The sequence below is a fragment of the Carassius auratus genome, chromosome 27 (genome assembly GCF_003368295.1).
Source record: "Carassius auratus strain Wakin chromosome 27, ASM336829v1, whole genome shotgun sequence".
Lineage (NCBI taxonomy): Eukaryota > Metazoa > Chordata > Actinopteri > Cypriniformes > Cyprinidae > Carassius > Carassius auratus.
This window is the reverse complement of record NC_039269.1, coordinates 17657095-17683978: the sequence shown is the minus strand read 5'-3', so window position 1 is coordinate 17683978 and position 26884 is coordinate 17657095. Positions and strand designations below refer to the sequence as shown.

At 37.9% G+C, this 26884-nt stretch overlaps 2 protein-coding genes across 2 annotated transcripts in view; one reads left to right on the top strand and one right to left on the bottom strand.

The window, feature by feature from the left end:
* Positions 1-22961, top strand: part of yes1 (YES proto-oncogene 1, Src family tyrosine kinase) — a 28465-nt gene extending 5504 nt beyond the window's left edge. The window contains exons 2-12 of the mRNA XM_026206322.1: positions 5436-5726; positions 8197-8296; positions 8741-8839; positions 11368-11471; positions 11569-11718; positions 13278-13433; positions 14466-14645; positions 15981-16057; positions 16706-16859; positions 18022-18153; positions 20732-22961. Of these exons, the coding sequence (XP_026062107.1) occupies positions 5444-5726; positions 8197-8296; positions 8741-8839; positions 11368-11471; positions 11569-11718; positions 13278-13433; positions 14466-14645; positions 15981-16057; positions 16706-16859; positions 18022-18153; positions 20732-20940 (1644 nt within the window). The 5' untranslated portion in view covers positions 5436-5443 and the 3' untranslated portion in view covers positions 20941-22961. The remainder of the gene's footprint in view (positions 1-5435; positions 5727-8196; positions 8297-8740; positions 8840-11367; positions 11472-11568; positions 11719-13277; positions 13434-14465; positions 14646-15980; positions 16058-16705; positions 16860-18021; positions 18154-20731) is intronic.
* Positions 22000-25938, bottom strand: LOC113046328 (clusterin-like protein 1). Its single transcript, XM_074559820.1, is given in 10 exon segments — positions 22000-24139; positions 24142-24219; positions 24384-24601; positions 25032-25135; positions 25137-25233; positions 25236-25276; positions 25278-25438; positions 25539-25677; positions 25679-25707; positions 25870-25938. Coding segments are annotated over 10 exon segments (1041 nt in total). The 3' UTR covers positions 22000-24034.
* Positions 25939-26884: the final 946 nt, after the last annotated feature.

The following is a 26884-nucleotide window of genomic DNA, read 5'->3' as shown; positions in this document are numbered from 1 at the left end:
TGTTTCAGCAGCTATTTATATTGCTGTAATCATGAAGGCCATTTGATATTCCTTTTAATATATCTTGGCCACTTGTTCGGTTGTTCAGCTGTTCAGTTCTTATAGCTCAAGTGGCCAACCTGCTAATCAGTTTGGGTTGATTTACACTGCCTAGCAGATGTGTGACCTATAACAACTGGGCATGGTCATTGATATTTATGACCCTTTGCCTGACCTCATATACTGCCTTAAAAGGTCTTTGTAATGGATAACTATAAAGGCTAAACGCTGAAGTGCTGCTGCTTTTCAGTGGTAGAGAGAGCAAAGCATTAGACCTATAAGAAGTGATGTCATTGAGGTTCAAGAAATTTAACCTATCAGAAGTGAAGAGAGCCTTACTTGGGTTGCTAGAATGTAATGAAGTTTCTATTTTGCCCTCTTGCTCCATTTAGCAGTTATCTGTCTATCTATATGTCAGTCAGTCTCAAATTTCACAAAGCATTTACTGTTAAATTGTGAAATTTAATTATTAAATTTATTAAAAAAAATTATTTATATTTATTATTTTACAGCCCCACAAATTTTTTAATCTCAGTTTTATTTTTTATTTTTATTTTCAGAATCACTGGTAGCAGAGTTTTTTTTTTTTTTTTCTTTGTTTCCCTCATTCAGGCAATCTATAGCCTTGTGATTTCACACACCCAAGTGTCCCTCAATAAACCCAGGATTTCCTTGTTAGCGCCATGTTTTGTGCACAACTTGAAGGAACAGATTTGAAAGTGTGGATTTGAGAATTGGAGGGCTGCTAAGTAGAGATGCTCGACCATGTGCCTTTCCAGAGGAAAATGTCAATAAAAAGGTAAAGCCCCGTTTACGGCTGGTATTAAGATTCATTTTGGTCAATCACATCACAAGTAGAAGCGGAAGACACATTCCTATTTACAACTTGTTTAAATTTGTCACCTTTGTCAACTTTTAGCGACCCGTTTTCTGATCTTTCAATCTGTTATTGCGAAATAAGCTTTCTCTTAAACACTTGTTGTCCCAAGCCTGATGCTGAGCAAGTTTTAGTGACTTCATTTGTTCAGTTAATAGTTTAGAGTGTATGAACAAGCTTGCACTGCTTTCAGACAAGCTGTGTGAGTGAAACCGTACATGGATGTACAGTGCAGTGTTCATCCGAGCATAGAGAAGAGGGTCCATCCGTCCGTGTCACTGATGTGTACACACTGTCAATGCTCTTTCAACTCTCTATAGGCACAGACCTCCCATTGTTTGCCAATAATCCTCACATCTGCGAACTACTTTCTGTCTCAGTCTTTTCTCTTCCAATCCAAGTCTCTCTTTCCCCCATTTGCTGACATACGCTCTCTTGTCAATCTCTGTTAATCACGCTGCTTTTCAAAGACCCACGCTACCCCAAACAAGTACTTGTAGTGTGCTTTTACAATATGATCATCTTTAAAAGTACATCAGGTGAGAACTGAGCCATTGACTATGAAAAATCTTATTTAATTGTAAGCTGGTGGGACAAAAATAGGATACATGCCAAAATATCAAATCTGTGGATTACTTAGACTTTGCAGTGTAAGGCCCGATCCCTCTGTGTGTCTCTCTTTACAATGAGTGAGTTTTCTTAAAAAACAACAATTTTGTCCTCTCATTGCTGGAAAATATAATGTAGCAATTCAGTGTTTAAACTTTTATTAATAAAAGTCGCAGGTGCTGCGTTAAGTTTCTTTGCTCCTGGATGTGTTAAGCTGGGCGATCTCTGATACAGCGTGTGTGTCAGTAAGCAGTGCATTCATTAAAAAAACTAATTAAAGGCTAAACTAATTAAAATGCACACCAGTTAGCGAGCTAGATGACGTATGATATATATATATATATATATATATATATATATAGGATTGATATCAAAATTGGGAATTCAAAATTTGCTGGCATTTGGCTACTAAAGTTTTGATCTCATGACAACCCCACTCTCAGCCACTCCATTAGTTGTGTGTGCTTGTCACACACTGAGCACTAAGCAGCTCTCTTACAAAGCTTAGATTGTACTCTGATGCCACATGCTTGCTTCTCCATTATTACTCTGAATCCAACAACATTGACATTTTACACTGTGTCCACATTTAGAGCAAATGACCCCGAGTGATGCTACAAAACTAAATCGCTCCTGTCACGCTCCACAGATCGGTGTCCACTGCAGGCATGTGACATCACTATTGAAATTTATAATGGGAGCAATGGAGTTGTGCTGGCATCATGTCGCCTGCTCTCAGTGTAGGTCGGATGTAAACGATTCTTAGATTTGAAGATTTTAGCAGAGGTCAAGGTTGAATTGATTGAAGCTCATTTGTCAGGGGTGTATAAATGTTCTCCTCATTGAAAGGATGCCTCAGTCCCCTCAGGCCCAGTTTTTGAAATCACATTATGGGTATTAGAAGCAAATGATGTAGTGCTGAGCTTTATATGACTCCATCAGAGGTCAGATCTTTCTCCAGTTACTTCCTGTCCACCGATTCTCAGAGCTGGGATTGATGAAAGCCCATGCTGGTGTGTTTACAAGCATCCGTCATGGGCTAATCCTGTCCTGAGGAGATGACACCTTTCTAGAGGTTTCCTCACTGGGTCAAGGGGGCGGATGCAGCTCACGTGTAGGGACATGTTCGGCCCGCTTCAAGCACTCAAGCTCACACTCAAGCACTCCAGTTCAACCACTCTTCACTGCTCTGTTTGTCTTGAATCAGCTTTCACCCAATCCTCCTGGTGTGTGTTCACGGTGTGTGTGTGTGTCTCTGCACTTGGATGGGTTAAATGCAGAGCACAAAAGTATGGGTCAACATACTTGGCCACACATCTCTTCACTTCCCTTCAAAAGAAAACTGCTCATGAAGTGACTCTAGAGCAGTTCTTGAGATTATGTCTATGTACTTATGTACTGAGGCGGCAGACGCTGAAAACGCCATTCATTCATGCAGAACATGCAGGATTTATATTTAAATAGTCTTTTTGTGGCTTAATATTCACAGACATTTGTTCATATCGTGTTTTGATTCATGTGTACTGACCTACTATTGATTTATTCACCCAAAATTGGCAAATTCCATGCCATTCTGCTTTATAAAGTAACTTAATTCCACGATTCCCTCTGTTTTTTTTTCTGCATTGTGGATATCATAGGGCCCTACATATACCTTTGATCATCAAGCTTGTAGCCTCCAGTAGGTTGTCCTTTAAAGTCATCGTTCAAAATGAAAAACTCCCCTATGGAGGAAATGAATGTGATTTTTACTTCCAAACCGACTGTTGCACTATTCTTGTCTGTCATCGTCTGTTTCTCCCAGCTATCGGTGTTCTCTGTGCGGTGGCCCTGCTGTGTCCTGTAACGCTCCTCTTAGGGCCACCTGTTCCTTCAAGGCCACGCTTGCATTTCTCATTCCCCTGCACATGTGTGCCTCCGTCATGCCGAGTGCAGCCCAGACAAAGAGGCCTGGCAGAAACACAAGCAGGGACGGGGCATCTGGAGATTATACTGTCATCTCTCTGGAGCTCTGCCTGCCATGGTAAAGCCCTCCAATCACATTGACCCACACGGAGCAGTCAACACGTCCTGACACTTTTGTGTGGGTTGTTGGGGATGTGGATTGGTGTCCCAGCGCTGCTCAAAAGACGCCTGTGTGATTAACTCTGACATGTGCATTGCTGCGGAATGACGGCAAATCTGTTGAAAGCAGTTTTGATCTGGCTAGTAACAGGAAACAGATGCTTGTATGAGGTCTGATTTCAGGTTTCCTTCATTGTGAAAATACATTTCCTTGTTTGACATGAATTTCTTAAGCCCTCTCTTATTTTGTATTATGTAATGTCAATTAAAATGTGAAGAACAAGTGAACAACTGTGAGATTTTGCAGCCTCCACCACAAAGTTGTCCAAGCTTTGTTATTATTATTGCTTGGGTTTATACTTGGGGGTTTAATGATTAAAGGGTTAGTATGATTTTCCTCTGCTGAATGCAAAATAATATTTTGAAGGATATAAAATATAGAGAGTATGATTACAGCAGAAACTTTTCATAATTTGCCATTTTTATAAAAAAAAAAATGTTTATTTTAAATGTACACCGCACACATTGGGGAGCAGTACATTTTATTTTATTAATTTTTTTCTTAAGAAATTAATACTCTTATTCATCCAGGACCCATTAAATTTTATGCTGAAAATATTTTTCAAACTAGGGCTGCAACTAAAGATTATTTTGATAAGTGATTAATTTGTCTAATATTTCTTCAACTAATCAGTCCTAAATGTAATTGTTTTATAATAAAATAATAATAATAATTTCTTTAAAATTCTTGTAATTTCACATGCTTTTCTCCAAACAGTTTACAGTTTGAAGGCTATTAAAACAAATCTAGTTAATGAATCTATACATTATGTGCAAAAAAGGGGTTAAATATAAACATTCTGAAACAATACAAAAAATCTGCTTGCTTAATTTCGCTAAATTAAAATAAAAACAGACTAAATGTTAACTGTTCAAGCATAGTAACCCATTACATTAGTAATATTAATAGTATACATAATTACATTATGTCCATTAACTCCCTTTAAGTGCCTTTACTATTACTGCTCTCATAAAAATGCAATTACTTGTGTTGCATCTGGTTGCATGTAGAATTTTAAACCAATGTTTACAAGAAAAATGTGATCAAAATGTTTAAAGTCAGTACTATTGCAGTGCTATTCTCTTGTGTGCCGTCTGTTTGATGCACATACAGTACATGTGACAGCGTTCATTTAGTGACATTGTTTCATGATTACCCTGCAAGCAAAATGGAGAAACAATCTGTAACTTTGTCATTTACAGATAAAGATACAAATGTGAAAAGCAAGTTACATGCTCAGGAAAACCCCTCTGCTATATGATATATGGATTTTGCCAAGAAATGCATTATTCAATACTGTGAAGTGACATGACCTGCAAAGGTTATCTGTGCAAAGCATGCAGATGCATGCTAATCAAATTTGTTAACAGTATTGATCATTTTCATTATTGATTGATTATATAATTAATTTTATTGATAGTTGTTGCAGCTCTATTTAAAATAAATGCATCTCTTATCATAGAATTGTAAAAAAAAAACAAAAAAACAAAAAAAGAACTCAGTTGAACAAAAAATTTAAGTAGCGACTTTCAACATTGATAATATGAAACGTTTCTTGATAATGTTAACAATGTGGAAATGCGTCATCACATCGCTGTCTATGAAAAGGGTCCATTGTGTCAAAGAGTGAAAGAGCCTCTCTCAGGAAATCTCAGTAGTCTGATGTGACACGTCTTACATTTATTTTTATTGTAGCCATAAATGGTTGCAATCGCTATATTGCTATAGCATTCATTTTACAAAAATGGCATGAGAGCCTGTAAATACTTTATCATCTCTCCACAGGCTTGACTATGGGCTGTGTCAAGAGTAAAGAGGACAAGGGTCCGACGCAAAAGTACCGCCCAGATCCCACCAGTCCCACCCCTGGGTCACACATGGGGCTCTACGGACCAGACCCCACTCAGATGGGTCAGTCACCTGCCCTGAAAGGCCCCACCAACAACTACAACAGCCGCACACCTGGACTCACCCCGTTTGGTGGCTCCTCCTCTGTCATCACACCCTTCGGTGGAGCCGCCTCCTCTTCCTTCTCCACTGTTGCTGTTAGCAACCCCTTCCCCGGTGCCGTCACAGGTGAGTGGATGAGTGATAAGAGCTCTGCCTGTACCTCTTTGTCTAAGCAAACAAGAATTCCTAAGAAACCGTATCAGATGTCTGATACCAGATCTGGCCTCATGGATCTTGACATTCCCCCATTCCAGGTTTTGTGAGCTCTATACAAAATATGTGAATGATATTTATTAATTCCCTGTTATAAATTGTGTATATATAGGGTCATCATGAGGATAAAGTTTGTGTTTGGGGTTTTGTTTTACGTAAGTAAGCACTTTTTGAGAAGGATACGGTTCATTGTAGCCAGATGTTATGTAAATGAGACCACTAAAACAATACATCCAGTATGTTTCATTAAATTAGAATTAGAAACGGCAGTTGTAGTAGACCTAAACAAATGTATTCCTTCAGGCAGTGCTGTGAAGAGATCTCTTGATATCAAGTCTGTCTCTCCATGACTCCAAGAGGCTGGGTATAAATGCGATATGTGTCTACAGCAGAAAAGCCAAATAATTAGATCTTTGTGTACTCTGAACGGCACAGTTTTTATATAGTAGGGTTATAAATAGCTTAATTATCACATCGTGTCTTGTCACAGGACAAGAGCTGTTCACGAATCAGCTTTTTCAGGCAATATTTGATCTGATAGCCTTTGCTTACATGCTAAATCCAATGTAACATTGTCCGCAGGTCAAACATCCCAAAGCGATTATCGGCCGATAGTGATCGGTAGCCGATCAATCGGAGCACCCCTAGTAATAACAATAAATGATGCATAATTGCAAGCAAGTAACCCTATGACAAACCATAATCTTAAACCTAACCGTATGGTTAATACATGTAGTTAATTAATATTACTCCTCAATACTTAAATGTACACTACTGATCAAAAGTTTGGGATCAGTAAGACTTGTAAGGTTTTTTTTAAAGAAGACTCTTATGCTCATCAAGGCTGCATTTATTTCTGCAAAAATACAGAAAAAAATCAGGAATCTTGTAAAATGTTATTACAATATAAAATAATGGTTTCTATTTTAATATTCTTTAAAATATAGTTTATTTCTGTAATGCAAAACTGAATTTCCATCAGCCATTACTCCAGTATAAAGTGTCACATGAGCCTCAAGAAATTATTCTAATATGCTGATTTATTATTAGACTTATCAATGTTGGCAACGGTTGTGCTGCCAAATGTTTTTTTTTTTTTTTTTTTTTTTTTTACTGCAATATTGTTTCAGGATTCTTTGTTGAATAAAAAGTTAAAAAGAAAAGCATTAAATCAAAATATAAATCTATGCTGCCATTTCTTAACAATTTAACACTCAATTTAATCCTTGCTGAATATTTTTTTTTATTTCTTAAAAAAAAGAAAGAATAAAAATGTACTGACCCCAAATTTTGAACTGTTGTGTATATTGTTACAAAATATTCTTGTTTTAAATAAATTATCTTCTTTTTAATGTTTTATACATCAAAGTATCCTGAAAAAAAGTATCACAGGTTCCAAAAAAAAAAAAAAAAAATTAAGCAGCACAACAGTTTCCAGCACTGGTAATAAATCATATTAGAAGCATTTCTGAAGGATCACATTACACTGAAGACTGGAATAATAATGCTGAAAATTCAACTTTGCACCACAGGAATAAATTCGATTTAAATGTATATCAAAATAGAAAAACTTTATTTTACATCATAATAATATTTCATAATATTAACTTTTTTCCCCTGTATTTTTAATTAAATAAATGCAGCCTTGATGAGCATAAGAAACTCCTGTAAAAAAACATTAAACATTTTTATATGTATTCATATTTGCAATTACTGTGTGTTGTAGTTGCTACAGAGAAGTTTCTGCTGTTAAGAAATTGTAGTGGTAGCATTATCAACTCCTGCAGCTCTGCTATTGGAACAACCCTAATTACTCATCACCAACACATTGCCAACAGGTTCAAACCTGATCCAATTGAATAGCCAAACAGAAGAAACGCCAGCGCCCGTGCACACGTCATACCTGTTCGCTTCTGGACTTGGCAGATCTGTGTGTAATCAGCGGGTCGGCCCTCTGTTCTTCGCTAATGGATAATCTGGTATCAGGGGCCTGCTTCGGTTTAATCCAAGCTCCTTCCTTTTGTCCTCCCTCCCACTCAGAACCATCTCAGCTCTGCCTTGGTCCTACTGGGCCATCCATAAACCATGCTGGTGAAAATCCCATTGTTGATGTAGTGAAGACAAAGAGCGAGCCGGCTAATGATAACTGACTACAGATAGGACCGAGCCGGGAACAAAAATCAATGGACACGTCATTCAGCACATCTATAAACGCTTAACTAAACTCTATTATGTGGCTGAAATAGCATCTAATGCGGCAATTTCAAAGAAAAAATCAAGTTACTTAGGAGCAGCTAACTAGCTATTAGCGTACTATTATCGTATTGCTTGTTTGAGCCTGTGATTTGCGTCTTTACACAACCCGAATTGATTTTTCTTGCAGGCGGTGTAACTTTCTTTGTGGCCTTATATGATTATGAAGCCAGGACATCAGATGACCTCTCCTTCAAGAAAGGCGATAGATTTCAGATCATCAACAACACGTGAGTCCCTCAGCTTTTGCTCGTATGGTCATATCCAACCCCGGGGCAGCATATTTTGAGTGTATATAAATGAATTTGAAAGACAATCCAGCTACAGGAATTAAATTTGGCAGGATTTATAAAAATAAAAAAATAAAAAAAATTAATCCATCATTGTATTCCAAGTTCATCGAGGACTAAATCTGTCTGGGTTAATGTGTTTCCATAATGGGCCATCTGTTCATCCACCAGCTAGGTTTAGCTTTCAGTAAACGCTCACTGTTAAAAAAAATCTCTCTCTCTAATGACCCTGACGTTTTAATCATACACTTCAAATTCCTTCACTTCCCTGCATTTTAACTTTGTTGATAACACGGGCTGCAGGCGCTTGTTGCTGACTTGTTTTCAGTTTCTGGTGAAGGACGTGAACCTGATAACTGGCTTGTCTTTTGCTTCGGCCCACAGAGAGGGAGACTGGTGGGAGGCTCGTTCCATCAACACGGGGCAGAAGGGCTACATTCCCAGCAATTATGTGGCCCCTGCAGACTCCATCCAAGCGGAAGAGTAAGTAACTCCTCTCCTCCTGTGCTCGTCCAATCATCTCATCCCTTCACACCGTAATTAAGAGAGCGTGATAGCCAGTCACACATACGCCAGGAGCACTGGTGCTGACAAACACACCAACAAAAGACTCTCTCTTTTTAAATACAAACTTTGTCTGTCTTCTTTCAGTGTAATTCCCTCTCACACTTATTACTCTTGCTCTTTTCCTCCCTTTTTTCTCTGTTATACTATTTCGTGCATGCATTTACTTTTAGTTTTTGCTGTTTCATTCTGTAAATTTATTAATCTGTATTAATTTTAGTATTTAATCACCATATTCATTCATGATATATATATATATATATATATATATATATATATATATATATATATATATATATATATATATATATATATATATCCAGAGGTGGGTAGAGTACCCAAAAACTTTACTCAAGTAAAAGTAAAAGTAATTCTAGAAATATTTACTCAAGTAAAAGTAAAAGTACTAGTCTTGAATAGTTACTTGAGTAAGAGTAAAAGAGTATCGGATAAAAAATCTACTCAAGTAGTTAGTTACTAGTTACTTTGGGTCATATATACGGAGCCTTTTTTTATAAAGATATATAGACAAAAAATGTAAGTAATGTATGTGTGTGTGTATAAATGTATATATTTCATCAGCCTTTAATCCAATTTATGTAATTTATTATAAAACCCTGTCTGTTTATTTAAGTAACAAATATAGGTATCATGCCATAACATATTTTTAATACGACTGACTTTATTTTAAATGTGAATTTAACATTGAAAGTTAATGTGATATAAATATTGCTACTAATCTTTCATTGTTCAGAAAGAGAGCAAATAACATTTACATTAAACATAATTTTCACTGACAGTCTAGATTTCATTCACTCTCAGAAACTACCATTAAAATCACTGAAACTGTTAACACTGTGAAATCAATATCTTAATTATAGATTCGTACACACATCTGCACTTTGTTGTTTCTGACGAGAGAATTCGGCAGAAAGAGGTATTCAGTAAGTGAGCGAGTGAAGGAAGCACCGGCATTTCAGCGATGACTCATCGGAACACCTCTGATTGGCCATTGCATTCAAAAGCTCAACAGAACCGTGTGTGATTGGTTAATGCGCAGCGCTGTAAAAACGCGTCTGTCTCTGGCTCAGCGCCAGCAAGCGATCACAGATCTGAATTTAGCAGCTGATGATATGACTTGCTGAACGTACTCGCACTGGTGTGATTGTATTAAAATTAATAAAATCTTAATCGGCTATTCTTTGTCTTTTGGAAGCTGCATTCAACCTGTTATAAGCCACACACGTACAACAAACTAATGTCACAGTGCTATCGTGTACTGTAATCGAATGTAGCCCAAGTTATTACCTGTTAAACAGTAGACCGCACACGCGTTCATCTAATAAGGATATCCACCGCAAGCAAATAATAGCCTTTGCAGATTAGCTTTCATTCAGTGCAGTTCCATAGCCACGTTTTCAACGCTGCTAATATTCTTAAACGTTACAACTCTGAGTGAACCACTTCAGACACTCAGCGCGTGCAGCATGGAACTGAACGACTCATTCAAACTGATTCATGAACCAATTCACTCGTTTGCCGACTGGTTTGATCAAGCCTTTGAACAGAGTTGACTCAAAAGAATTAATCATTCGCGAATGGGCATCGCTCATTGTCCAGAGAAAAGTAGACGGCGCGTTTGGAATAAACTGAAGCATTTATTGCATTAAGATAAAGTAACGAGAGGGGCGTCGCCCACAGTAACGAAGTAAAAGTACAGATTTTTCCCAAAAAATGTACTCAAGTAAGAGTATAAAGTACCCATCTTTAAATATACTCCGAAAAGTATTCGTTACCCCGAAAAATTACTCAAGTAAATGTAACGAAGTAAATGTAACTCGTTACTACCCACCTCTGTATATATCTGTGTGTGTTTGTATATATTATTGTATATATTTCCTATTTAAAAATGTAACTTTCTTTTCATGAAAACAATCTTGAAAAAATAACAGCTTCCACAAACATATTAAGCTAAACAACTGTTGTCAACTTTGATGATTAAAAAATATTTATTGAGCAGCACATCTGTATATTAGAATGATGTCTGAAGATCATGTGACACTGAATACTGCAGTAATGACTGGGGAAAATTCAGCTTTGTCATCACATGAATAAATTACATTTTAAAATGCATTACAATTGTACATATATCTTTAATAAACTTATATTTACTAATCTAATATTACTTATAACATTATTTTATAATATTTCATAATATGAGCCTACTGCTATTATTCCTTATTTTGGAATTCCTTATTTACAAAAATTTGAATGGTAGCGTTTTGTTTTTTTAATGCTTTTTTGGGATGTTGCTTTTATTCTATTTTTTTAATACTTTTTTTTTTGGCTATTATTATATCATTTTTATAATTAGTTTAGAGCCCAGAAATGTAACGAGATATATTATATATCTCAAGTGTTTATTTTCATTTATTGTTATCTCACAGATGGTACTTTGGGAAAATGGGTCGTAAAGATGCTGAGCGACTGCTTCTGGTTCCCGGAAACCAGCGGGGCACTTTTTTGGTCCGAGAAAGTGAGACCACTAAAGGTAAATGAATCGCTGTCCTTCTTAAGAAGTCCATCTCACAGCGCTGGTGCTCAAAAACGAACCATCCATCATCCATTCCCTCCTCTCCTCCTGGCAGGGGCTTACTCTCTCTCAATACGGGACTGGGATGAGATGAAGGGAGACAACGTGAAACACTACAAAATCCGAAAGCTTGACAACGGAGGCTATTACATCACCACAAGAGCTCAGTTTGACACTCTACAGAAACTGGTGAAGCATTACACAGGTTAGCACATTCACTTCAAACAATGTTGTTTCTTGTTTCTCCTTTTAGTTCAAATGGACAGAAGCCTTGAATACCAGTCCTGTGGAGATGGCAGGGTGTTGATTTGAAGCTTAGGGGTCTCACTGTGACTAGTGCTAACAGGTGCCTGACATCTGCTGTGAGAATGTGTCCCTGTTCACTCAGACGGTCAGTTAATCTTGGCCTAGATTCACAGGAGAACGCCTGAGAGTGCTTCTGACATCGACTCGTCTTTGATCTTATGAGACGTTACGAGAGCGTCCTGCCACAGAACTGTTGTTGTAGTTGACGCCAGTCTCCACAAAAAAAAACCATCAGATTCACCTAATTGTGTTTTTTGACAAGCTGTCAACCCAATGTTAAACTCTCAAAAGCAGGATTACTTGATGTAAACTACATGGCAAAAAATATGTAGACACCCTTCTAATCAAAGGGTTTGGCTTTTCAGCTATACTCATTGCTAGCAGGTCCATAAAATCAATTATACAGCCACACAATCTCCTTAGACAAACATTTACAGTAAAACAAGGAGTACCTGTTCTGTTCCTGCTTAAAGCACCATGTAAATATAATATATATATAATATATCTACAGTCTATATAATATATAGATTGGTTTCTTCTTTAAATTATAAAAAAAGTAAAAGTATAAATGGTAATAGTTTTATACTAAAACTAAAATCAAAACAATGGGAAAACCCTTAAGATAATATGTAGGAAAAAAAACAAGCTTTTTCTTTAAGCACGCAGAATAACATATGTGGACTTGGAATGATAAATTGCCGTTTTAAACGATTACATTATTTGTGATAGAAGACTTTTATTACATTAAAAGTGTCTTAACTCTCATTTTTGAACAGTTTAATGCATCCTTGATTAATAAAATAAAAATATAATTTTAAATTAAATTTAAATTATAAATTTGTATAATTTTTATAAATATTTGTATAAATTTCCCACTGATTGGTGGATTTAATTGTTTTCTGTGAAGCATGTCATGCAAACTGTCACAGACCCGAGAGCCAGTGAAAGTAAGAGATTCATCTTATCTGAAGAATGTCAAGGTTTAATGAAAGGCCATCAGTCCTTGTCTGGCTCTCTCTGTGTGACCTGCTTCGTAAAGATTTGAATCATTTGGTTGAAAGACAGTGATTAATGTGGTTGGAAGAGGGATGAATTAATGACTTTTGCCGTCACCCACGTTTTTTTTTTATGGTCCCCCATGAATTTTTTGAAAATATCACACACCTCGTTTAATAAGAACTACATCTGTTCATTTTACTCAGTACTTTTCTCACTCACTACACTATAGTAATTTTTGAAATGATATTTGTTTGAGTTACAGTTATTAACACAGGACATTGTGACTTGATCTAGATGGGATTGAGGCTCCATTGTTCATTTGACTGAGTGTCTGTTGTCTGCATATGGGTGTTACAGATCTAATTTACCTGATATCCTCAGGGAAAACTAGTCCCATCCTCATGGCTTTATGACCATAATATTATTCTAATGTATGTGTGTTTGTGTGTGTGTGTGTAGAGCATGCAGATGGGCTGTGCTACAGACTGACCACAGTGTGTCCGACGGTGAAGCCCCAGACTCAGGGTCTGGCTAAAGACGCATGGGAAATCCCACGAGAGTCACTGCGTCTAGAGCTCAAGTTGGGTCAGGGCTGCTTCGGAGAGGTCTGGATGGGTAAGACAAACACTTAAACTCATTCCCCAAAGCACCTGGCACACTTAAGCCCACAGCTAACATCTAGTCAAAAATGCTTCAGTTGATAATGTATGGCTGAATTCATGGTTACTTAACCAAAATTATACTAGATTTTACCCAACTCTCCTGTGCTGTTAACTTTTATTTATATCTGTTGTTGTCGCACATGCACCACAGTACTTAAGTGTTTACATACCAGAGAGAGATGTGAAAGTGGGCTATTTAGATCCTTCGTCTTTCATCACTGCTCTTGAAGATTGTCATACCACAAGCTCCAGCATGCCACTTCACAGAAAACAATGTTGCCAATTTGTTTCAACAAGCATAATAGGTTCCACATAACTAATTTGTCATCGTCTGCTGGCAATCTGTGTCATTGCCGTTTAAAAGGTTTTTTTACAAAACGGCCTGTCCTGGACTGGCAAAGCAACATTCTTTACTTGTTTTGTAAGATTTCTTAAAGGGATAAGTTCCCAAAAAAATGATAATATCATGACTAAATATGATAAAATACCCTCAGGCCATCCAGAATGTAGATGTCTGATTATTCCTCGAAACAGGTCAGGAGAAAATGAGCATTACATCACTTACTCACCAATGGATCCACTACAGTGAATGGGTGCCATCAGAATGATAATACAGCTGATAATAGTGTCACAATAATCACAAAGCTTGTTTAATTTAAACTTCACTTTTACTCTCATATTTTTCAAATACTTTTACTGTGGATGTTTATGGCTTACCTTTGTTCACTTGTCAATTTTAATAAGAGCGAACACTTCAGTTTTGCTTTTTCTGAATTAGTACCTGGGTTGCACACCATGTTTTTGGTGTAGTTGGTGGAAATTGTCTAGTTTAAGAATTGTCGGAACATTCAGCCTTGTTTCAACAAATGTTTCTGAAGATAAAGTCTGAATCCAGGAAAGGTTTTCAAATTCTTATATGTGGAAAAACTCTTATCAATGCTTGCTTTTTGCACTCATTTTGTTCGTTCTTTCATTTTTCCCCTAGGTACATGGAATGGCACGACCAAAGTAGCTATAAAGACACTGAAGCCGGGCACCATGTCTCCCGAAGCCTTCCTGCAGGAGGCCCAGATCATGAAGAAACTTCGGCATGACAAGCTGGTGCCCCTGTATGCTGTTGTGTCCGAGGAGCCAATTTACATTGTCACTGAGTACATGGGCAAAGGTATCGTGCACTCTTGTCTTCTTCCTTACTTCTTCTGTGTATATTTATAAGCTCAAACAGTGTGTGTGTGTGTGAGAGAGATATTACAATTAGGGCTGAAACGATTCCTAGAGTAACTCGATTACAAAAAATGAATGATGCAAATTCCTCTGCCTCGAAGCCTCTTTTAATGTATTTTAAATCTCACGTCAGGTTCTTTCGCAATGATTTATTTAATGTGTAAAACGCGGAGGGAATCACGGAATCCAGTCATAAAAACGGAATTTACAGTTTAACACGGAATGGCACGTAATTTGCCAAATTTTGAATTAATTAATCAGAAATAGGTCATTGCGCTTGCATCAAATCACGATATGGATTAATATCTGTAAATATTAAGCCGGAACAATCTGTTTAAATATGAATCCTGCATGTTCTGCTTGTCTCTGTTAATGAATGGAGCAGAAGCGCAACTTCCTTTATCACACACGAAAGTGCGCGTGACGCTCCGGTGATTTCAGCGTCTGCTGTCCAACTAAATAAAGACGTGAACACATGAACAACATCTGCAGAACTGCTCTTACAATCACTTCTTGAGCATTTGACCATTTGATTTGAGTAAAACTAGCGTCACATCACATACACAGAACTGTAAAGGTACGTTAACCTGTCAAAATAAAAGTCCGGTTAAAGACTATTGTTCAGCAGAATGTACATAACCTACCACTAAAAAAAATCTAACTCTTTTTAAAGGTTTAATCACACAACATTTCTTCCATATTTTATTTGTAATAGTAAATCCCCTTTGTTTACCAAAAAGTTAAGTTAATTTTCAATAATTAAAAGATAAATTAAATTAATGTTTTATGTGTTTAATGTTTAATGTGCGTCTCAGAAAATGCTTTATTTAAAACACCAAGTGAATGGCACTTAAATGCACTTAATTCATCTGTCGACTTTATTGTCATTGTTCACAGTACAAGTACAGACAGAGAAACAATGGGTAATAATAAAATCTTTATTTTTGATGCATGCATTGCATTCTATGCGTTTAAAAAAGGAAACTTAGTTGTTAATTTGATGAGACCCAGGAGTCTTATTTTCTCTTGCATAATTAATATTGCACTTGAAGCAAAAACACATTTTATCCAATTACTCGATTAATCGATGGAATTTTTGGTAGAATACTCGATTACTTAAATATTCGATAGCTACAGCCCTAATTACAATATTATTACACATCATCATATATTTAAGATTAGTGTGGTTCATATCATGTTTTTGATCCACTTTTAAACACTCAAGTTAAAATGTACATTTTGAAAAACTGCTTCACTTTGTGCGTCTGACTTTTAGGGAGTTTGCTGGATTTCTTGAAGGAGGGTGAAGGCAAGTACCTCAAGCTGCCCCAGCTGGTAGACATGGCTGCCCAGGTAAGAGAAAAAACCAAACATGATCCACTGTTAACCAGCCAGTTTTGTTTTCCTTTTCCAAGCATGTCAAAGTGAACCTGAACGAGTGGCATCTCCCAGAGTGGCAGGGTTTCTGTTTCAGCCTCCATCTGGCTGTCATATTTATTTAATATCTGATATGACATCCTGCTGCCTGTGGGTCTCTCCCAGGCACTATGATCCTCATTTCCCGCCTAATGCCTGGAGCACTTAACTGCCACTCCTATGGGGCCACTTTACTTTAATGTGCCTACTCAATTCTGCTCTGTTCACTTAAAAAGCTCACTGTTGCTCTCTCACGTTCTTCTTTCCTTCTGCTCTCTCTCTCTCTCTGGGCTCCCATCGCTGCTGCATTGCTTGGCTGAGGCTTCAGTCTCCCTCTCACATCTCCACTTATAAAAACCTTTTGGACAGTTTTTCTGTCTCAGATTGTTTGTTAAATTCCCTTAATAATTTTCTGTCTGTGTAGATGTTGCCCATAAACCGCTATATGGATGTTGGTTAAACCGTAGCTTTTTAAGAGCTGAAACTTCGATAAAGTGCCACCTCAACTGAACCCATAAATGGTTCCACGACATGTTGGCTTTTGTAAGAGCTTCTGGAGGCTTGATTTCCTGTCATCTTGTCTAGATTGCAGATGGCATGGCCTTCATCGAGAGGATGAACTACATCCACAGAGACCTGAGGGCTGCTAACATCCTGGTGGGAGACAATCTGGTCTGCAAGATCGCCGACTTTGGCCTGGCTAGACTGATTGAAGACAACGAATACACTGCTAGACAAGGTACGTGGACGGAAATGCAGTATTAACACATTCGATAATTAGGTCTGAAGCGATAATTACTTAATTGCCTGGTCATGCTTTGTGGTATTAGAAATAAATCATGATTATTATCCACATTAAATTCCAGTCACATACTTCCATCCGACTAAGGGAATTTTAAGTGAATGTAGGCGGTTTTTAGCCTCTCTTTCCGGTGCAGTAGTGCGTTATGTGAGCAGTGCATTCTAATGTTATAATATTGTAAAAAAAATACATATATTATTTTATGACTAGAATAATATTCCACTCAGGTTGTGAATGGTGAGTAGATGAAGAATTTTTTCTTAAGGGTAGTCCACTCCTGAAGAATTAAGCAAAATTATGTATTTTATTCAATAATTATATGATTAATGTAAAACCAAAGCATCGATTATAAAATGAGGCAAAGAGGAAATTGTCTAACAAAATATGCATGGTGAAATATGTAACTCATAATCTTTTGTCTGCAACAAAGCTGTTGTGCTGGAAATTACAAGGCAGTCAGCATCTAATCATGCATAATTATCTCACTTACTTTCTGAATCCATCATCTCCCAGAATGCACTGTGATTGTGTACAGCATGATGACTTGTCATTACCTACATAAATGGTGAACGATGATTTTTCCCTGCAGGGATTCTTGAGTGCCCAAAGGCTTCTGGGCTGTAAAGAAAATGGTACATCACATTCTACAATATTATGCTTTGTATATGCTACTGCGTTTTGTAGATGTTTCACTGATGATCTTCAAAGATCAATGAATCAGTGTCTTTCAGTTTCTCATGTTCCCTGTTTTGACACTTCCTTGGTTATTATCGACTGACTAATTAATAAACTCACCTGTCAGAACACTTTAGATCAGCACATAAACTGCAGACACAGTGAGCTTTAATGACTAAGGTACAAATCCGGCTCATGTGTATGTTGCTGAAAACATGAACACCGCATCAATGGGATGATATGACCAAAAAAAAAAAAAAACATAAAATGAATTTCATTTTTTTTTTTTTTTACCATTCAGAAGCATTAAGTTCGGTAATGTAGAGGTCTACAGGATGTTTTAAAATGCTGACATTTGCTTTGCTTTTGTAAGAGCCATTGACTACTGCAGTAATTTAGAAAATATGTGCCATTGTTCCTTCAGGAGCCAAGTTTCCCATTAAGTGGACTGCACCAGAAGCAGCGCTGTATGGCCGATTCACCATCAAATCTGACGTCTGGTCCTTCGGTATCCTGCTGACGGAGCTTGTGACCAAGGGTAGAGTGCCATATCCAGGTGAGAAAAATGATATTTGATTTAGCAATAAATCGGGTTTTGTTTTTGTTTTCTGTCATTTTTTCTCACAGTCTTCAATTTAGGATAATTACATTTCACACAGTTTGAGATATACTTCCATGCATATTTAAAAGTATAGTTCACACACACACAAACATAATCGCCCTCATGTTGTTTAAAACCTGTAAACTTTGTTTAATCTTTGAAAACAATATTTTTCATGAAACCTGAGCATGTTCTGCTCGTCCTTTGAAAGTGCATGTAACCAAAACTTAGAAAATCCAAGGTCATAAAGAAATCATAAAAGGATTCCATATAAATTGAGTGGTTTTATCCAAGTCTTGTGAAGAGGTATGATAAATACAATGATCAATGCACATGCACAGAGCACACATGTGGTAAACACAGAAGCTCAGTCGTGTGTGTGATGCACAAGAACAAATGAGGTATGCTTTAGCGTGACGTGTATATATTTAGTATGTGAAGAAATACATCAATTAAATCTGTTCATCATCTAAAGCAATTGCATTTCATCACTGGGAGACTGGGATTAAACTACTTCATTCATCTGGATTTATTTTACAACAACTTTATGACCTTTTTGTGTCAGTTTTGCCAACTCTGGATGGAGGGACAGAAACTTCTCAGGTTTTATCATTGTATTTCGAAGATTAACCAAATGGGGTGAGTAAATGATAAACAGAAATCTCATTTCTGGGTGATCTACCCCTTTAATATCATGCACAACCAGTGAGACACACCTGAACCTGCTAATCATGGTTTTCAGGTTTACTCAGAAAATCACAGGTAGGTGTGTTCAACAGACCTGCAGGTAGGTAGATAGGTCTCCAAACCGAGAGGTGCAGATTCCATTGTGCCCCCTACTGGAGCAGAGAGGGACTGCTGTGTGTGTTATTACTACTCCGAAGGAGCCATCTGGCTTAGGCGGGCATGAAGGACTGACTGGGCACCAGTTCTTATTTACCACCATCTGTCTGTTCTTTTCCTGCACCCGTCCCTCACACAGCCCCAGTCTGTCATTTGTAGTGCTCACCTAAAGCCTCTCTCACTGATGCTGCACATCACAAACCCAGTTAGGCTTTCATCAATCATTCAGTCGTACACTATTAGACTCAGTCCATTATTGATTGGCATCTGCTTCCATGCAGAGCCCTAGAAGAAGCTGGATTAATGCAGCAACTTCACTCAAGTGCCGGCAATGTGGCTTAGTGGTTAATGAACTGGGCTGGTTGCCAAAAACTTGTAGGTTTGAACCCCAGTAAAAGAGATCCTTAAACTTTTAACTTTCAGTTTTAACCTTGAGCAGATGCACTTTGGAATGTGTACACTGTTCGGCTGAACATGTTTGAATGGTTTCATAGTGCAAATACTGGAGTCAAGTTTATGGAGAGTGTTTATTATCTGTAATATATGACAGTGCTTTGCCTTAAAGGGATAGTTCACCCAAAAATAAAAAAATTGTGTGATTAATTACTCACCCTTATGTTGTTCCAAAACCCTAAGACCTTCGTTCATCTAAGGAACACATATTACAATATTTTGATGAAATCCAAAAGCTTTCTGACCCTTCATAGACAGCAACACAACTGCAATGTTCCCAGGTCCAGGAACATAGCAAGGAAATCTGTCAAATAGTCCATGTGACATAAGGGGTTCAACCGTAATTTTACAAAGCTACGAGAATAGCGCGCAAAGAAAACAAAAATATAATGTTTTCAGTGTATCATGATGCATGCGCTTGCTTTGCATCATGTAAACAATGCATGCGCATGGTGCTTACGTAACAATGTGTCAGCTTCGCATGCATCGTTTACATGATGCAGAAGCTAGCGTATGCCTCGTGATACTCTGTTTACAATGGCGGCATATTGCAAGAGACTTGATGAGGAGGTGAAGTGTTGTTAAATAAAGTCATTAATTTTGTTTTGTTTGTACACAAAGTATTCTCGTAGCGTTTCTGGACCTGAGAACTTTACAGTTGTCTCTTGCTCTCTATGAAGGACCAGGGGAGAGGTCTCAGATTGCATCTGAAATATCCAAATTTGTGTTCTGATTATGAACAAAGGTTTCTTACAGGTTTGGAACAACATGAGGGTGAGTAATTAATGACCACATTTTTATTTTTTTGGTGAACTATACCATAGCATTTCCATCCAAGGCACAACAGGAAGTCCAGCAGCTTTTTAACTTCCCACGTAACATAAGATTTATTGATTCGAGTTTAGCACACATAAGACTTATTGTTGTGAGTCATTATGCAAGCGAGTGTAAATGAAAGTAGGCTGAACTCAAAAAGGTCACTCTGTGTTTCTCGCATGCATAAAGAATCCTTCCTCTGAGAGCGCTCTCGGATACAGTCGGCCCACTGATTTACACTTCCTGTCCTCTCACGTAGCACCAGACTGTCTGTCCCCTCTGTCCTCGACACTCCTGTTCTCTGTGGGTTCCAAGCGAAGTGTCCGCTGTAATTACACACCCCTCACATCCTGTCTGAGACAGTCTGGCCGCTTAACAGGGGGCGGTTGCACAAACTGACTTGGTATCAACTGTTTTTCAGGCATGGTGAACCGAGAGGTGTTGGAGCAGGTGGAGCGGGGCTACAGGATGCCGTGTCCTCAAGGCTGCCCGGAGTCGCTGCACGAAATGATGCAGCTCTGCTGGAAGAAGGAGCCAGACGAGCGGCCCACTTTTGAATACCTCCAGTCCTTCCTGGAGGACTACTTCACCGCCACTGAGCCACAGTACCAGCCCGGAGACAACCTGTAGAGACCTTCTACGGGGCCCAGAGACTCACCACCACGTGCTAATAAGCCACCGGGACGGTTCCCAAACCCATTGTGGCACCTCCTCCCTACAGCTCCCCTGCAAACTTGTCCTTACAGAGATGTTTTTGTTTCTACCTTCTCCCCAGAGAGTCAAACTTAAAAATTCAATTAGTGCATCTAAAACATATACTTCACTGCAGATCCAGGCTGTTCTCTGCCTGAGGATGTGTGTGTGGCGGAGTTGACGAGGGTGTGTGCTTGAGCGGATTTGGAGCGGGACCACGTCACACTCCCAGAGCTCTGCTGGGGTGATTCCCTGCATTGCAGACAGAGGGAGCTGTGAAACAAGCGATGAGTTTAGTGCTGAAGGCTGCTTAACAGTTGCACAAAATCAGCTTTTTCTTTATCTTTGTTTGTCCCTCCCTTTTTTTTTTTCCACCTGAACGCTAAATCTTATTGTAAAATCAGTTTTTATTATTTTAAAGCCAATCCCCCCCCCCCTTTTTTTTTTTTAAGTAGTTGTGAGTAGTTTATTAAAAGTGACCAATAACTGTGGTTGAATCGGTTGGCGCTACCAGTGACAGTGCCATTGCTGGGACAGGGAAGTGAAAGTCAAAGAAGGACAGAGAATGAGACGCATGAGGGCATTAGCCGTTCTGAATGTATGGGAGATGGGGTTTAAGACATCAGCTACAGGGGCAGAATTAGTTTTTCTCTAAACGCTTTTATAGCAAATCATGATTTTTTTCTTCTTCTAATAAGTACCTTAATTTCAGTTTCAATCAATCTCAGTCCCTATGAGAGCTTGAAATCATATCCTGAGAGATTATTCATATTGGAAAGCCTTCACAAAACATTTCTGATGACTGATCACCATTTCAGCCAGCTGCTAATTTTCAAGCAAAAAGTAATTATTATAAATCATATTTTTGTCTCAAGGGTAATTAAGCAGAGACCTTTGATTAACAAAACACTAGACCTGACCAGTCCAAACGTTATTCCTCATGCTGCTGTTGAGACCCGACAGGTCGCAATATCACAACAGCAATGCCCGGGTTGCTTTTTTTTTACGCACATCAGCACCCACACTGCCAGGTTTGTGTTTTTTGTGCCAACACATTTGTAGTGTTGCCAACCTCTTGGTACAAATTCATTGTTTTCTCATGTACACTCCAATAAATGAACCACAGAGATTTATTGATCTTTCACAGAGGATTGCATACAATAATATTTCAGTATATTTCAAGAGAGCTATGGTTTCTTCATCTTGACATATGAATGTGAACTTGCTCAAATTATTTCTTTGTTTTTGACCAGGAATAAGAATTACAAAGCCTTTTTAACTCCATGATGTACCACAATTGCTGCTGGTGGAGTTGCTATATTTCCTGTTAAGGCGTCACTGTGAAATATTCAGGTACTAAAGATCGAGAACATTTACCAACCAAAGTTTGATGGAGTCAGTAAAATTTGCCTCTCTATCCTGAGCGCATTGAAAAAAAAAAAAAAAAGATGTGATTGTTTCCCTTGATCTGTTAAAATGGTACAAGTCTAATGTAGAGGGCAAATTAGACCTCATCATAAAAGCGTTACAATTTTTGCACCACTATTAAAGATTTAGTCTTAAGGTTTGGTCATGTACTGTCTGTAATGGTTTCATTTTATCCATGACAAGAAATTGAATGCACTTGGGATGAATCAGACCGATATCGTTTGGAGGGCTAATTTGTTGGTTTCTTCTCCCTTTTTGTCGTGTAGCTTTTCATGAATAGCGAGAGGCCTTCTTTTTGTCCTTCCTGCATGCGAGCCCTTTGTCCTAGGGACTTTGTTGTCTCCTCCTGTATCCAGGACATCCATCTCTCCCATCACCACCTCCTGTTTTAAAAGGGCTACAGGCTAGTTTGTGCAAAACTCTGTTATTGATTTTTGTTCATGTCAAAAAAAAAGAAAGAAAGGAAATACTCTAATGTAAGGTGAGGGTCTCCGCTTCAGAGTTTGATGAGGATGTTTGTTGTGAAAAAATGGTAATGATTACTAATCTGAAGAATTTGTACAGTGAAAAATAAAGTTTTACGTAATGCTTTTAACTCCATGTGGACTGAACAGAAACATGGGGGGGGGGGTGCATAATCTGAATTTGGATCTTGCGATATCAATGCATGTTTCACAATGTGGCAAGTTTATCTCAATTACATTTTTTACTCTGAGACTGAAGCAAGGTTCCATGGAAACGTGTTTAAGAATTAAATTAAACATTTATAATGCTTTATAGTTTTTAGATTTCCCAGAGTGAATGCATAGAGGCCAACTGATGTAATAAACAAGAAAATGGTTTTGCGCAGATGTCTTGCAGATTATATACATCATGCCTTAAAAAAAAACAAGAACACTGTTAGATTAGTCAGAGGTGAGCATTAAATCCAGTGCCATTATTTTAAAATATTAACCCAGTAGCGTCTGAAATAGATTTTTTTTTTTTTTTTTTTTTTTCAATGCTTTATTGAACCTTTTTTTATATATATATATATATATACATAAATCTTTAATGGGCCATATAGTATGAAGGCTATGCTAACTGGGCAAACACATCAAAATACAGGACACTGATGATTAAGAGATATACTAATAAACGTTCCTCAAAAGCCTGTTGTATGATGATGCATGCATTTTAACACTGTTTTTCTTTAGGTATAGAAAATTAAAATTAAGTTGATTCAGTTCAGTAAATGAGTATATTGAGAAACTTAAATTCTCAGTTACTTCATAGAAGATTCATAGATTTTTGAAAAAACATTTTTTACAGTTATATTTGGGCCTTTTTCTTGCAACAAAAAAAGTATGAACTATCAACAGGTTTTTCATCAATGTTTTTGTCATTTTTATATTTCAGAGCCCTTAAAAATTAATGTATCAAATATGATGCAGCAAGCTTTATAGGGTTAATAATTGAAATCCTTTTAAGCATGGCACCACATTGGCTCCCTCAGTCCCTGGTTAAGAAGCCCTGATTTATGTGATTAAACTGTGGGGTGAACTGTGTGCTGATGAGTGTGAACTATTCTGACATTTCATGATGTGACTAATTGGAAAGCGTCTCACCTGGCCATCTGCTTGTACATGCCCAAAACCTCCTGTGCCACATGCTGGATGAAGGCAGGATCCTGCAGCCTGAGAGCCGCAGGAACCGTCAGGGTGAGAGTGTGGCGGGGTTGAGAATATTCACTTCCACCATAATATCTGCTGCTGGGGTGTTGTCGCCCTCCTCAGTCTGTGCTGCAACCTTGTTTTTTGGGTTCAATAGATTTAGTATCTGGTTTTTCCACTGAATCTACCACCACTGTTGCTTTCCTTCTCACCTACTGAATACCATGCTACATGTCCAAAATAGCACAGTATGACAAAAAAAAAAAAGTGTAATATGATATTTTCTTGGTAGTGGCTCACCGTGGCAATACTAAAGATGCTCTCAGGAGTGGTGTTGTCATTGGCAAGCTCAGTCACAAAACCAAAGTCAGAGGCCATGTTGCTGAGCCAGCTGATGGTGTCATCAGTGTGACGTCATTACACAATGCCCACCACCTCTTCATACTGCTGCCTGGACGCTTCCAACAGCTGAGAGGCTTCATCCAACTCAATGTGTAGTTCTCTTACATTTGGGCATTCTATGAATCAAACAATAAGGACTTGAATGATCAGTATCACTGATAAGAGTTTTCTAAAGGGACCGCTCTAGAATGTGTTGCTTCTTAAGAATAACCCTGAACTATAATAACAATACACATATTAGCATCAGAAATGACCGACGGTAATGTCTGACTTGTTCTAAGCATGAGCGTATTCTTTCATTAAATAATGGTTAACCCATAATTATGTCAATATTTACTTAAATGTGAACTGTTTTAATGACTTTTTATTCAAACTTTTGTCATTGTGAAAACTGACAGTGCCTATTCTGACATTCATTGTATTGCTATAATAGTGTAATATTTACTTTAACAAGTAGATGGTATGTAGATGAAGGACAGGACTGTAAAATAAAGTGCTATCAAATTTTCTTTTTTGGCTGAACACACATTTGTCAAGATAAAGCACCTTTCTCCTCCTTTGTCTTCTCCATAGCATCATGAATTTCACTGAAGGCTTGTGTGACTGCGGCCTCAAACTCCTCCAACACACTTCTAACAAAATCAAAGAAGCACATCTTCCAGTCCCACACCTTCCAGAAAGGCAGAATCCAGAGCTTTGTTGGCAGGCTTGAGCACCAGCTCGCTCTCTTTATTCTCCTGAAGCTCGGCCTTCATAGGGCCTGGTCCAGCTCATGGTGGAAGTGGGAGACTGTGATTGACCAGGCTTCCCATTGTGGGGAGCAGGTTGCTGAAGGAGTCCTCAATCCTCACCACCTCCAGGTCAGGATTCTCTGCGCTCTGGTTCAGCACAACCTCATCCTGAGCATCACAAGGGCCCAAGCGAGAGCTCAGCCTTTGGAAGAAGTTCTGTAGCTGTTGAGAACAGAAAAATACATGATACAAATTTGGTATTTTGATTCTGTTAATAGCTATCTCTATAGCTGAATGGCAAAGGTGGATGAGAATTCTGTACTTTATTGTTAAAGGTAGCAAATCGACGGCGGCAGGTGTTGATATAGAAGTTCTTACAAGTGTCCTCAAGACAAGGTCTACATTCCTCCCAGTAGGACTTGAGAGACTCCCTACACTGCTGTTCGGCTTAGTTCAGCTCTTTCTACGTCCTGTGCGATCTCTGCTGCCCCCTGGTGGTGCAAGAAGACAAAGACAGGTTTTGAACATTTAAATCAAAATGGTACTTCATTTTATGTTGAGAAGTTTTTTTATTTAATATTTTTTTTTTTTTTTAACACAACTAGAAAAAACTTTATTTTGGTTTTTAAACAATTCCACTTATATTGACTGACCTTTTTCTTCTTCCCGCTGTGCCTGAGGGATTTCATGAGGTTTGAATGTTTCCCTTCGTTTCTGGCCATCACCTCCTTTACTTGTTTGATCCCAATGGTTTAGAGCCTTTATTTAAAAGTTTTTTGAAAGATAATTTTTCTTTTCTCTTGGTTTTTGTCCCCAGTCAGTCTAATAGTTTTGATCATGGGAAAGAGCGAGCAGTAACAGCTGTGAGTAACCACTGAGTGGCACTACATCTTCACTAAAAATTCACGTGTTTTATAACCTTCAGGAAACTTAGTTACTTTTAGTCTTAGTCAGTATATGTCACTCTTTAGTCCTGTGGTCGTTTGTGTCAGTATCTTTTTATCTAATACATTTTTATGTTTGCTTCCAGATACTTCCACTGAGAATTGAGGCCCAGTTTCTAGATCATAGAGAAGCTTCTAGAGTCTAGAAGCGTCTTTCTTGGATTAATGAGGTGGAATATGGGATATATTAAGCAGTTTAAGAGGTTACAGAATGTGGCAAGTCTTGTGACTACCCAAAACCCTACATTTGATCTTTTTCAGCAACCAGGCATATGAGGTGTTATCTTGAGAAGCAACACATTCTAGAATAGTCTAGAAATACCACCAGAGGTGCACAAGTTCACCAGTTTATATGTTGTCTTGAACACAACAAATCCTCCGTATCTGGCAGGTCCAAGTCAAAAGCTGTGTGTTGTAAGAATAGAATAGAAAGAATAGTGTTTTAAAGCTGTCACATCATATGTCTGAGTGCTGGTAAAACAATCAGTAAATAATTTTCTGCCATTGATATTTGTGGCTAAGTTTGTTACACAATAGTGTCTGCATTAGTCAAAATGAGGATGTTCTGTTAAATCACTGCTCGAGTAATTAACAACTAAATGCCACAGAACATAAAGTAGCTCTGTGACGACATCCTTATCTGTAGATTGTATGTGTATGCCTAATTGCTTATATTCATTATTGATCTGTTTGGTTTTAGATCAACATTAGATCAGTGATATAT